The sequence below is a fragment of the Betta splendens genome, chromosome 4 (assembly GCF_900634795.4).
Source record: "Betta splendens chromosome 4, fBetSpl5.4, whole genome shotgun sequence".
NCBI lineage: Eukaryota > Metazoa > Chordata > Actinopteri > Anabantiformes > Osphronemidae > Betta > Betta splendens.
The window spans coordinates 11,602,189-11,616,039 of NC_040884.2; the positions used below are offsets into that span (position 1 = coordinate 11,602,189).

General features: G+C 48.5%; 1 protein-coding gene across 1 annotated transcript in view; it reads right to left on the reverse strand.

The window, feature by feature from the left end:
• The window catches only part of ahrra (aryl-hydrocarbon receptor repressor a), a 43,909-nt gene extending 32,759 nt beyond the window's left edge, over positions 1 to 11,150 (reverse strand). The window contains exons 1-3 of the mRNA XM_029148574.3: positions 10,835 to 11,150; positions 10,483 to 10,575; positions 8,890 to 9,071 (exon numbers count right to left, since the gene is read on the reverse strand). Coding sequence (XP_029004407.1) covers positions 8,890 to 9,071; positions 10,483 to 10,544 — 244 coding nt within the window. The 5' untranslated portion in view covers positions 10,545 to 10,575; positions 10,835 to 11,150. The remainder of the gene's footprint in view (positions 1 to 8,889; positions 9,072 to 10,482; positions 10,576 to 10,834) is intronic.
• Between the last annotated feature and the right edge of the window lie 2,701 nt (positions 11,151 to 13,851).

The window sequence follows — 13,851 nt, forward strand, 5'->3', positions numbered from 1 at the left end:
CTGTGGTTCTATATTTCTATATTTTTTGTTCCAGCAATATTTATCTCTGAAAGTGAAAACATCTGCTTGATCTCATTCATATATAATATTGTCTGTCCTGTTTTAGAAGGGTTAGCTTCTGATGAATGAAGAGATGGATGCTTCATAGTAGAAAGTTAGATCTCAATCTTCCCGCTGTGCAATAAAATGATTTCATCATCACTGCACCACTGACTGGAACCCCCCCCCCCCCCCCCCCCCCCCACTCACACACACACACACACACACACACACACACACACACACACACACACACACACACACACACACACACACACACACACACACACAGGAGGTCGGCCTGGTGAAAACCTTCAGCAGGGGAGCACATACACGCGTGTGTAAAACCTGAATTCCCGTGGAACATGCACACATTCCCAGTAAATCCCAGTAAGCATTAGAGCCGTGCCACCACTCTGTTTACTGGCTTACAAATAATACCACAGGAGCTAAAGTGCATGAGCTGAGCTCCGAAGTCACGCAGCGCCCTTCGTCTTCCTCATTCCGGCTCCGTCCCTCTAACTGTTCACCTTCATGTTGAGCCTTATTGCCATCGCGCATGTGATGTGCGATGACGAGGGGCTGTCGGTACCGTCCCGTCTCCTTCTCTACGCTGCGCTTGCGTCTGTCTCAGCCCTAAAAATATTTTGGCCGGTTCACTCATTCGATGATAATTCAGCGGAGAGCAGGAGGTTCATTCAGAGTTCAGACTGCTCTGGGTGCACAGAGAGCAACGAGTTCCTGCCAGCCAATAAAAAACACACACAAACTCCTTTAAACGCCCTTTTGCATCACGTTCTCCGCTTCTTTTGAATGTTGTAGCGCATGTAATTTATAACTTGATATGATTTAGTGTCAATCACTGTGCATGACGTGTGTCTGCAGTAGCTAACTTCATATAGTGAAAGCAGGATCTTCCCCCGACCCTCAGCGAATAACTCTAACTGAAGATGACACCATCTATTTTTGTTCTGCGGGTTCCGTTCTGCTGTTTTCCCACATTAAACGCCGATGCAACCGGGCCTCATCTGGCTGACAGTAGTTAGCGTATCGAGCTGTATCGGGTCAGATGCCACCTTTGGTTAGTGATCTTTCCAACCGCATGGAAACATATCGATTTACATTAGGGAACAACAGCAGGGACCACGCCTGGGCCGCGGCTGCACACTGAAGCATGCTTCAATTAGGATAAATGGAGGTGACAGACAAAACAAACGCTCTGATGTCCGCTGCACACACACATGTACTGTAGTACGAGAGGTGGTCACAGAAATCCAATGTAGCTCCAATTATTATCAGCAATAATAAAGAAGTGCTTGTGCTTGATGTCAATGGTTAATGTTCTTGCACTAAACTAAAAAAAACCTACATAAACAATGTTCATCATCTTTTGAGGATGATGCTGAGGTCAAGGTCCCTTTGCTGCTGCCACCACGGAACCTTTATATAGCAATAATATCTGAGGCTGGTGAATCTAAAGTCAGCTTCATAGATAATAACCTGAAGGGCGTTTGTCCTCGAACGCATCGTTCATCGTTGTATGTTTTTGCATCTTCATCTTAATGAGAGTCCCAGTAAAAAGTTAATGAATGCAGACATAGAGTAAGAATCAGAACCACTTCCAGGTCTTTTCTTGGCTTCATTAATTATAGAGGAATGAGGAACAGGTCACCTCTGACTGTGCGACTACTTTGCAATAATTTGTTCAATGTTTTATGAGCCCACAAAATAAGGCCGCGCGTGTTAAAAGCGCTGTAGCTTCTGAACGGCTAATGCCACTGTTTGGTCCAACGTCTCGAATTAAAGCTGAAAGTCTTCGCTCACATGTTGAGTGTGGTCGTGTACAGAGAAACAGCCAAAACAACCACCTTCACTCCATTCCTCATGAATGTTCCCAAAGTTATGTCATCCTGTAACACAAATGCAATGAGACACAATCACTGCAGTAGGAAAGTCTGATTCCGACTCTCAGATTGATTCTGCTCAGGACGGTGCAGGACATTCAAACATTGTTACAAAATAATCAACGGTTACTCGAACTCGGAATCTCCGTCGCTAAAGTCAGGAGCCGTTTCTGTTTTAGACGTAGCCCCAACAAACAAAAAACAGAACGGCGGCTTAAAGCTTTATCAAATGAGCTTCCAACATGTGGCTTGGGGCACAACTAAGTCTATAAGCTACAATGCATGTTTGCATGGAAAGCAACACAAGTGTGTCTGTTTGTTTGCTGTGGGGGAGGTCGGGTTCAAATACGTGGAAAACATCACCGGTCTCACCGCGGATAATCCACCATCCACGCGCTCACGCGATGTTACAGAATGTGTAAAACAACAGCTGCAGTTTGTCAGCGGGCTCGTAGCATCGCGGCGCGTTCATGATATAATTATCAGCCTGGTCTCCGGGGGCTCTGCTGAGCCCGCTGCTCCCTTCTCCGCGCCCCCCCCCCACCCCCACCCGCGCCTCCTCCGCTCAGGCAGCGCAGCGCTCGGCGGTAGCCGTGACGGTAATTACACCAGACAGCTTCCAACAATAGTGTTGGGCCAACAAAGGCTGCTGCTCCCTGCGCATGAGTCCTGGCTGTCTATTCACACTCGTCCAAACTCCGACACACACTCGGCCCGTCTGTCGGCGCACACACACGCCTCCCGTCGCCGCGCAGCCGCCACTCGCTGTTACAGTTAGTGTCTAACAGGGGCTCCCCTCGCCACTGATTTGAGTAATTCACTTATGGCCTTTTGTGATCCCGGGGGGCTCCGTTGGCCCGGGGGGGTCAACGGAGCAACTCCACTCAACTCCACTCAAGCGAGTTCAGTGTCTGTGGCACGAGAGGCCAGGCACGGACAAAGCCAGTGTCATGCCTTTTATTCAAGCAACTAATGAGTTAGCTGTGAGAATCCTAAACGCATACGGCGGCTTCTCCATTCATGGTTTTCGATGCATAAAAGGGATTAGCACGGCTGGTCTGTTGTACTACTTAACAGCTATTGTGTGGCTGATTGCTGGGGTATAGGTACATTATTTGTGGGCAATATGTCAATTGATAGAAGATATGCATAAAACAAGAACTTTATCGCTGAATAGAAAGAAAACCTCATTGGAAAAACAAAGGAAACACGTATGAGCATGGATACACAGTAGTAACAACTATGTAATAAGTGAGGATTTATGTAAGACAGGCACTGAGCAGTGGCACTGTGTTAGAACACATGCAAATGCGCAATGGATCACACGTCCACCTCTCTACGGCACGGCATTACAGACTTTGCATGCGGATGAAAGAGGAAGGAGAAAAAGCCCGGGCGCTGGCATTTGGCCTGATCACGCACTTTCCGTGAAGCGCACGGAGACAAGAGGTGAAAGATACAACGTGACAGAAAGCCAAAGCGGGAAATAAAGAGAGGAGAAGCGGATGAGAGCAAAATATTAGTCATGCTTAAAAATGCAGCAGGAGGGAAATGGAGGGAAAGTGATACTGTAGGTGTGGGACCACATCCATCCCATCCAGAAAAACCATTGTATGAGGCCTCAACACGATGTGTTGCAGTGCAGCTGCTCAAGGCCAGACACAATTAGATACTTCCAGACTTCAGTCGGAATCTGTGTTCAGGCTTGTTGTGACATATTATGTTTAAGTGATACGATGGGATGATGCGTTTGAGGCCCCGGCGTCCTCTGGGCTTTTTAATGCTGCACGTTCCGTGCTGGAGGACTTCAATGTGCAGCCGTCCGCAAGTAACGCATCCAGAAATCAGCGCGGAAGCACGGATTCGCAGGTCGCCGAGCCCATATTAGTTGCCCAGGACGCTTAAAGGCCCATTCATGTGGACGCGGACAGGCCTCCATTCATTCTACAATTGGGGGTATGCGAACGTGGACACATTCCACACGCGCGCGCGAGAAGCGGCCGAGTCCTGACAGCGGCAAGAAGAGCTCCTTTGTTTAATGGAACAACACGAAGAACGTGGTATGTGCGACTTCCTGGGGAAAGGACGATCAATAGTGTTTGTTAACTAAAGGCGTAGTGTGTGGAATGGGACAGCTTCTTTTCATATTACTGAGCCAAAGCTTGATTCCCCGACTTCAAGTCAGCCGCCTGAATCCAAAAGCCTGAATGAGACGTCAGTGGATGTCAGAGCCGCTGGTAAACAGCATCCTTCAAGGCCGAGTCACTTTACAGGCAGCGGAGATACAGTAGTTAGATGTGAAGTGATTTTTATTAAGCTACTGTTGATAAATGATGGAATAGTGAGTGCGTTGATGATATGAATTCTGTTGCTACAGGTTCTCGCTGCGTGTAAAGTTGTTTTGCTGGCCTGGTTGTGTTGTGTCTGCCTTTGATTGACAGGACATAGGGAAGAAACAAGTCTGGGGTCGCCCAGAGTTCAGTAAACACAAACGCCAGCCTATAATGTGACCTGATAAGCATTTCCATCCATTCACAAGCCGCTATCACGCTACACAACTTCCCTCTTTGGGAAAAAATCCAGCGGCCGGCCTGTGGACGGGCTCTGCTTGAAACAGATGCAACGTGAAAGGGATTAAAGCGAGCGGCGGCGAACGGGGGGGCTCACGTCCATGAAATTTGCTTCGATCTGTGGAGGAGAAAATAAGGAGCCGGATCGATTATTCTGCCTCGTTCCCCGTTTCCTCTATCACACGGCGGCTTGGTTGCAAAACCGCGTCCTGTCTGCCGGCTGACGTCAGAGGTGGCGTACGCCTGGCGTGAGTCTGCGGGGTCTGTGGCCTTTCTCTTCCTCTTTTATTGCAGCTCAGCCAGCGTTTAGACGCAGATAACGCACGCGCTGAAAGTGTTGGGAGATTAGCGAGCGCTGATCTGAGGGCCGATGCCTGCAGAGCGCCTGGATGCTGTGCAGCGGCGGCAGCGTGGCAGGATGGGCACAGTGTGCGTGTGTGTGCGTGTGTGTGTGGGTTTTAGCACCCTGACTCAACTGAAGGCACCCAGACAGACACACTCACACGCTTAAATATACTTCAGTGCGACGTGGATCCGTTTACACATCAGGCATTTCTATTTGGAAACAGGATTTGCTTCGGTTGTAACATTAGGAGCCGTTATCAAACGCGTGTGTCAGCGCAGACGGTTCTCATGGTTGCCCGCGTCACATGAGAGAGCGCTCATGTTTTGAAATATAAAAATATGGTGTGAATTCGTGATGACGTTTCACTCTTTCTTCGTAATACGTGTACTGAAACTGTTTAATTACCCAGGTAATTACAAAACCTGGGCTCTAACTTTGCCCGTCCACTAAACCTCCGTCCGTGACTGGATCAGCAGCGAAGAGCAGGAGCCAAGACGTCTGTGCTGCTCTCAGCAACAGAAAGTGTAATAAGAGTATTATTTAAACTTGGAAATGAGGCCGAGCTGGAGTCTGATAACAGTTATTCTACAAAACTTCAAATTTGACAGAACTATATGGACATGGATGGGAAATAATGCACAGCTTTCATGCTGCTCTGAAGGTCTGTGTACAGATTGTCTGTAAAGTAGTTTAATGCAGATCAAAGTGAGGGAGACAAGTTTAATCATTTACTACAGGTTATAGACAATGTAGAATTAGTACATTTGCAGCCACCTTTAGTCTGGTCTCCAGCTATTAACTGAGGAAGTCGCATGCAAGTGATCGAGAGACCACAAACTGAAGAACAAACACCATCAAACTGGGCTCATGGGAAGTTAACAGACATGAAAACACACTTTTGTATGAATGGCTGCCTTGCTCATGGGAACCTTCCTCAGCAGAAGCACTCGCTGAACTCTTCTTCTCTACCAGTTAACGAGAACCCCACATGCGCTTTATCTCGATTGAAATGAAGGTCATGCTTCACCTCAGGGGAGGAGAATCAGGAGAACCATCTGATTGCTGCTGCACAATTTCCCTCTTGTTACAAACTATTTTGGTTCCACAACCAAAGTTATTTAATTCAGAACCTGCCAGCATTAATGATAGACACGCAAAATAAAATCATACACGGCCTGTTTTGGTTTTTATAATAAAAGCAGATTTGAGTTTAATCTAGAAATAACAGCAGTGAAACAGAAAACAAACTCTGCTAGTGCACATGGGAGGAGAAATGAAGTCAATCGGGGCAGAAAGACAAAGGATAGTTAATCCTTAGGGTAAATATTTAACAAGCTCAGCAGCAAAGGCCTCACATGGACGAGTGAACACACTCACATATATAAAGGATACATGTTCACATTTGGCTCTCAAATACTGAAAACACATATACCTGACCTAAAATTTAGGGCACCACCTTTAGGCTATAAAATGATGATTTCAAGCTTTTATTATTTTAAAGAGCGATACCCTCTGGACGTGGCCCATTTAACTGGGTCTGCATTTTTAACCTGGGCCATATTTGCAATCGACGTAACTGGCCATGGAGTCAATGACATGTCCACTGAGTGCTAGATGTGGTTGGACATCGTAGCGAGTTTGGGCCGTTCTTTATAATGATCTGTTATGAGTAAATTACAGATCGGCCTCCATGCTGGGACATTACTACAATCTTATTTCCATGTCAGACTAAACAAAGAGCGAATGCTTTGCATCCTGCACACAGACTGTTGTCACATAAATGTACGCGAGTGCATAGTGTTGCTTTATTTTCTGCTTGGGCAGCATCTAAAACAGCACGATTCATTTATCTCATTGTATCTGTAAACGCATCACCACACTTGGATCCCATGGAATATGATGATCAAGGGAAAAACAGCATGCACGCACACGCACGCACGCACGCACGCACGCACGCACGCACGCACGCACACACACACACACACACACACACACACACACACACACACACACACACACACACACACACACACACACACACACACACACAGCGCCTAGGGGTGTATTTGCATATAGTGCATAAGTACACACCACTGGCTGTGCTCCACCCATGAACTGTCACGCAAAGGCCACAATACAGAGTGTAAGGTGCCTCCAAAATCACCTGCTTGGCTTCCTCTGAACCGTCTAACAAACCATGCATGAGGTCACTACAACTGTCTTGTAGTATTATAAAACATGTTGAGTGTATGCGTTCAAAATGAAAAACTAATGATGGACTCGAGCCGGGAGCCAAGTACTAATGGGAACTAACTGAAATAGACATGAGGCATGACTCAGTAGCCACTTTACACAGCCCCCGCCCAGTGGACAAAGTGGGGAACTGCAGCGTACGGACCCAGAGGCCAGAGGCTCCGCTCTTCCTCTGTGAAACTGGTTATGAAGAAAATGAAACACAAAGCTGCAGGTTCGGTAGCTTGTTTTAAGCAGATGACTCAGTGTTCATAAAAGCAGGGGGAAGTAAGCCCAAACGATTATGACTGTTGTTTCAAACCGCAGGAAGGATGTGGACATGTACTTGTTGCGCATTTTGAGATTTATCTGGAAAGCAAAAAAAAAAAAAAAAAAAATGCCATGTTTAAAATATCAGCGGAAAAGAACAGAGAGTGAAATTCGTTTGACCAGCGAGAGGAAGGCAGATGTACGCGGAGCCAAATCCCTCCTGTTCCACTCTAATTAATCTCATTAGTGTAGCATCAAAAGGCAGCTAAGCTGGTCACTCCTACCGCTGCTAACAAGGCGTCCAGCAGAGGTGGGCCAAACAAGCAAACAAGCACAGCATCCAGGACCAGTCGCATCTCTGATGCGATGGAAGGAATGACTTGGAGGTGAAGTCGAGCCCCGTCCTTGTGCTGCAGCGTCAGCACGTTGGGCATGTACACAAACAAACAGGACCAAGGCCTCTTCCTTTCCCAGCCCTTTCTCTTTACTGCCCTGCTCAGCATCGCGTCTTATCTCCGCGTGAGCCCTCGTTTCCGATACAGGCGCCTCCACCAAGTCCAGTTTGCTCGCTCACGTCGGCGGTGCCGGAGCCAGCTGTTTGGCGCCGCGCGAGGGCGAGGCAGGTGAGGATGGAGATTTGAGTTACTGTGAGGTTCAGAGGCGGGCGAGAGCCCAGAGTCCAACACCGACAGCACATCACCTCACCAGCTCCGTCCAACACACCGGGTTTGACTGTCTGGCCTCATCATTCTCCTTCTACCGATCACAGAGGCGGTAGAAATACACTTATAAAGTTACAGTTAAACTGAGGTTTTCAGTATGAAGCTAGAAAAAGTAATTAATGAAAACTTGTGTGATAATAATAGCTGGTTTAACTGTTTACAGCTGCTTCACTCTTAGTAAACCATCAGTCTCAGTGGTGGTTGATGCTATTTCATTTTTTTTTAATCTACGTATGAACAGAGTAAACGACGGCTAAACCTTCCCGACAAACGTGACGGAGTCCAGCGGGGATCGCCTGCAGCAGCGGCCCACAGAAGCAGCAGGCCATGAATATTTGAAGCGCGGCGAGGAGCAACACGAGGAGGCGGCGCGCGGTGGGAGGGCGGCAAAACAAGCGCGGGCCCCCATCTACCTCCTAATCACACTTAATGGAATGATCGAGATTTGAGGCGGGCGCGGACAAATATTAGCTCGCGCGGAGGCTCTGGAGCCGTTACAATAACAGGAAGCCTTTCTGGAGCTGAAGCTGAACCGTGGCACTTACACACGACATTTACCGAGTTTAGGGTTGAACAAATAAAATAATCAGGCCATTTCTTCCCTATTTTACTCCAATCTGGGCTGCACCTGCACTTAGAGACTCTCGACACTGTTTCTTTGGGATCCCTTCGTGTGCGTTAATGGTTGTGCATTAGCGACCAGCGTATTAAACTTTAACGCTTCATATCCATTCAGCGTAAAAAGCGGACACCTGTGACCTCTGAGCCACAGCACGGCGGCTGACGCCACGCGGCCGGCCTTTTACCTTGGAAGAAGCTCTTGACGCGGAGGTAGGAGACCGCGAGGCGCAGCACGGACAGCTTGTCCAGCTTGGAGATGACGTCCTGGGGAAACGGCAGCAGGCCGGCGAGCCGGTCCAGCTCGGCGTTGAGCCGGTCGCGGTGCCGCTTGGACGGGTTGGTCTTCTCATTGGACGAGGACGGCTTCCTGGTGGCGAGACAGGGTGGACGCGGTCAGCGCGGCGGCCGAGGGCACCGGGAAGTGGGCACATGTGGACAATCAGTTATCATTGTCTGAGGTCTGATGTGTGTTTAATTGCTTACCAAAAAAAAACTTCAAACACTCTCGTTAACTGAGAAATACGGAGGGATGTCTGGCTCCCAGGCTCATTGTGGCCTCGGTGTGACTTGGATTTGTATTTTCTCCTCCAAGGTCACTGATGCTCATTGTTAGGACCCAAACCGACTCCGGCTAAGGTGACTAGTGCACCTTGCCAACCCGAGTGGGGACACGTGACCCAAAATAATCACAGGCTGCACAAGTCCCTCTGTCGCCCGAATCGATTCCCTCCGTCTCCGCCGAAACAAGTCCTGTTCCTCACAGCAACTTGGACAGAAGTTTTGTCATCTCGACCTACGATCGCTAGGAAATATTTTTTGCAGCAGTTAAAGTGAAGCGTGTGCGTTTCTGTCCAGTGTGGCTGCTTCCCTCGCGTCCACCGTCCTTCTCCTTGTTAAACAGAAAAACGCTCATTTGTGTATTTCAGCGTTGTGCCACAGCTCTAACAGCTGCGTTTAACGCGATCCACACGCGACGGTCATCTGCAGCTTCACAGCTGAAGATTTCAATGCTTTGACCCTGTTGTGTTAAAACGCTGCGGCTAATATCACTAACACTTCAACGTGAGGAATTTATTGGACTGTTCAGCCTCGTTCACCCGCGTTGAGGCCAAGCTGTGCATCATTAAGTCAAAACGCTGAACCCAAGCTATTGATGACCAGAGGCATGGGAATCCAAATCACGATCCGAAAATGTTTACTTAAATTCAACGGGGCTCAAATCTCAAACTATTCAGTGTCGATGTGGAAAATGCAACTGTTTCCTTTCAGATCAGCGGTGGAAGAACGTTGGTCAGATACGCCCCGGGGTCTAGAAAAACTTACATAACCTGCGATTTACTGCTCATGACATCAAAAGTAAAGGTCGCACAAGAATCCTATTCGGGCACCAACATCTAAATGCAGCTGTGACTCACGAGGCTGCAGGTAAAGACGTGCAAGCAGCTATAAAGTATAAAAGTTAATAGAAAACCATACTGTAACTGCCGCAATCAAAGGGAGACAGAGTTTGAATAAAGTTCATTATAAGACCTGTATTATTAAATGACTGTTACCACTGTTTTTCTTCAAACTGACATTAAATACAGTCCCTGCTGTTATTTTCACACCTTCATGCTGCTGCCTTTAGAACTTCCTGTCAGTCTCTCAAATATAGCTGCTCTTGAGGGTATCGATTTAACTTTGGCGTCAATAAAAATCACCCGCTTGTTGCCAGGTTGGGAGAAGAACGCGCACCAAGTGAGGGTGAGCCCAGGATGGTTCTAACGCAAGCCCTTAACTGTTTCTGGATGGGCTTCCTCCTCTTGCGACCCGCATACATGCAGTCTCCCGGCGGGATCATGGTCCTGCGCTCCGTGGAGGTAACAGGTGCGCTGCGGGCGAGACACGAATGTCAACAATGAGTCCTCACGCGTGTCCACCGGCGTCGGTGCACGTTGTGTCATTGAATGCAGACAATGGAAAGAAACGTAATGCAGTCATGCAGTTTTGAAATGTTATAAATAAAAACGTGAGGTACATGCGAGGGTCAAGAAATAATTGCTCACAATAAATATCACACTGGCGCAGCTTATCCAGTGTAGTAGACGTTATTTTTAAATAGAACTACACGGATAATCAAAAGGCACTAACCCCAAATCTGTGTGGATGTCACTTAGGTCCAGTATAGTGCTGGCTATTGAGCCACATTCACTTTAAGTGGAGAAAAGAGATGCGTCTCCCGGCGAGCAGCGACCCGCTCAATGCCGACTGATAAATCCAAGGGAAATGAAATAAAGCGAAGAGGTCCGCGCGAGCTCCGAGCTGATGTTTTCATCAGCACTGCACTGCTCGGGGCAGATGTTGCCTGATGCTTTATACCCAATTGAGTCGCCTTCACTTCCTCGCGTTTCAGGTGGCGGATTCCTCTGAATGACATGTCGAGCTCTTCGCACGCAACTCTCTGCCTCACAAACAGAGCGCGAGCGCGCACACCGACAAGCACACACACACGCATGCACGGGGCTTATGCTGCGTTCACGTACCGTCGGCCAATGGCGCTTGCCACATTTCAGCGACTTTATGTCATATCTTTATACACACGCACATTCTATATGATTTTGACACGTTATAATAAAAAATACATTTTACGTCTACACACACATTTATAGGCCATCACGTTTTTCATATTGTTTCGTCTGATTGCGGTGGCTATATATTAAAAACATGCTAATGCTGACGCTATGTCGGTCTATTATGTTGCTTTTAATTATTTCGTCTTACCACATAAACCTGTCTACTATCCACATTATGTTAATGGACAATCCTAATTAAACGTTTTGGACAAAGGGCATTTTTGACCATTTGCGTCTGACTAGTCGCTATATTTACGAGGTGTACGTAAAGGTAGCAGGAGTCCAACCAGAGCCGAGAGCTCACACACACATTCTGTGGACGGCGGGAGCGGAGGGATCGCACGCGAGGGCCAGCGGAGACGCGGGTCTCCAGATTCACACCGAGGCGGCGGCGCTCGCGGACGGGAGGGTTTCTACCCAGGCGCCCGCTAACGGGAATAAAAAATTAAAGCAACCATATCATGTTATCGCTAATAACGCTGTGTTTGGACGGAAATTGTGGAAAATATTTAATACAGCAAGGCCTAGTTTTTAGTAAAATGTCGGCTCAGGCTTTTGGAAAACCGCGCCGAGCTCGGTCCAGACGGCAGGAAATCTAATGTTATTCCTTCAAAACAAAGCCGTGAACGCGCCGTGGATCAGATCGCCGCCGGTTATGGCGCTCGATCAGTAGAGTCTGGAAACGGGCGGTGTCGAGTGTCTAAAGCGGCCACAGTGCTCGTGGAAGGGCCGTGTGCTCGTTCTGTGAAGCCTGCAGCGGAGTTTACCTATTTTTATTTATTTATCGGTTCATTTCTGGAGGTCATTGCCAGAGGTGATCAGAAATGGAGGTAATCTGGGAACTATGCAGCTGAACGGAATCCTCCCAATGTGAACACTGGCTTTTTGAATCAACTACAGCTGCTCGTCTTTTAAAGGCATCTCGAGAATCAACTCCCCCCAAAAATATCAGGTTGTCTGAAAGGGAAACACGTTTTTTTAACATAACCACAATCTCAGCCGAAGGATCTTCAAGTCATAAGAACGTGACGGCCAATTAGCATAATGTGACACGTTTCATCTCCACACAGAATCTGAAGCCCCGTTTCTGCTCGCGCCGCCGCTGAGTGACTGCCGCGTGACACGAGCCCCGGGGGTTAAAAAGTGGTTGTAACGGTCAATAACGTTATAAGAGACGCCCGCAGAATGAAGCACGCGCGCGGCGACGAGGGCTCGTGCAGAGCCACGACGCGTTGACACCGCTCTGATGTCGCGCTGCGGGTTTGCTGCTGTATCTCCGTTCACTGTAGTGACACGATGTAGCAAAAGCCCACACGTCACACTGACGAGGACAGAGAGGATCCGCGTGTCATCGCCTCACGTCAAACCTCTCCCTGTTTAGAGGCTACTTCGCTGTTGCCTTCACGGCACCTGTTGCGCCACAGCAGCTGCAACTAATCCCCAATCACCTTTTCTCTAAATGAGGAGATTTAGATCTCGTATCTACAGTAACTTGTGCCCACCAACTTCATTATTCGTTCACAAATGGTGTTTTATAGCACGCAGCCGTGGTGTGTACAGGCATGACTGCACCCTAGTGTAAAAATACAGCACCCGCACTTACTGCCTGGCGTCAACAGCACATTCGCCTCCCATCACGCGGCTCCACCAGCGAGCGTTTAATTCAGACAGTGGAGTTGATTTCTACAAAGCTCCGAGTAACGTGTATCTAACTAGAAGTCTAATCTGTGAACTAATGAGACCTTCAGCAGCCCAGAGCCACACGTTTGCCGCAGAACAAATCACTGTTTGATCTCCACCGGTCTCCGCGGAGGTGAGGACTAATGCGTCCAGCGTGTGAGAGAAGAGGGTCCCGTCTCTGCGTTTTGCTCTTCTGACTCTTGTACCGTTGCACTTGAAGACAGCGACGTCGTAGATTGGGCCGAGCAGATGGGTTTGAGCCGCGCCGCTGTGCAAACATGTCAGTCAGGTGAGGTTTTACTTGTTGTGGCAGGCGGATCTGAGGGTCTTAAAAGGTCCCGTTAACACTGTCAGTGGGTGCCATTAAAGCTACGGGGAGCTTTGGTATCGATGCAAATCCACTGGCCACTGCATCGGAGCTCACTCCAGATTAGCCCCTGGCTTAGCTCAGCTAACGCTACTGGGGCAAGCCTTTGCACGCGAACCGCCCGCATGTGCGCGAGGGCACATTTGTGCGCAATGACCGCGAGGCCACAGAGGAATTAGCGCGAGCATCTGCCAGGTGCAGCAGCGTGGCAGCCATCGATCAAGACGCCTCCGTTAGCATCGCCGCGGGATCTAGCGCACGCGACACGTCCGAGTCCAGCGGACGTCCACATTTAATGTGATGGTACAAACATATCATGAACGCTTGTCTGTATTCCTGCATGTCAAATACTGTATAAGACGCGCCAGAGCCGTGTTGTATTGTCACATCTCCGTGCGTCCTGCATCGCGAGCTGCATCAATCAGTCTCAGAGGCAGAGTTGTGAGCGGAGCCTCTGTCGGGATAATCTTTTCATGACATTTGGATTT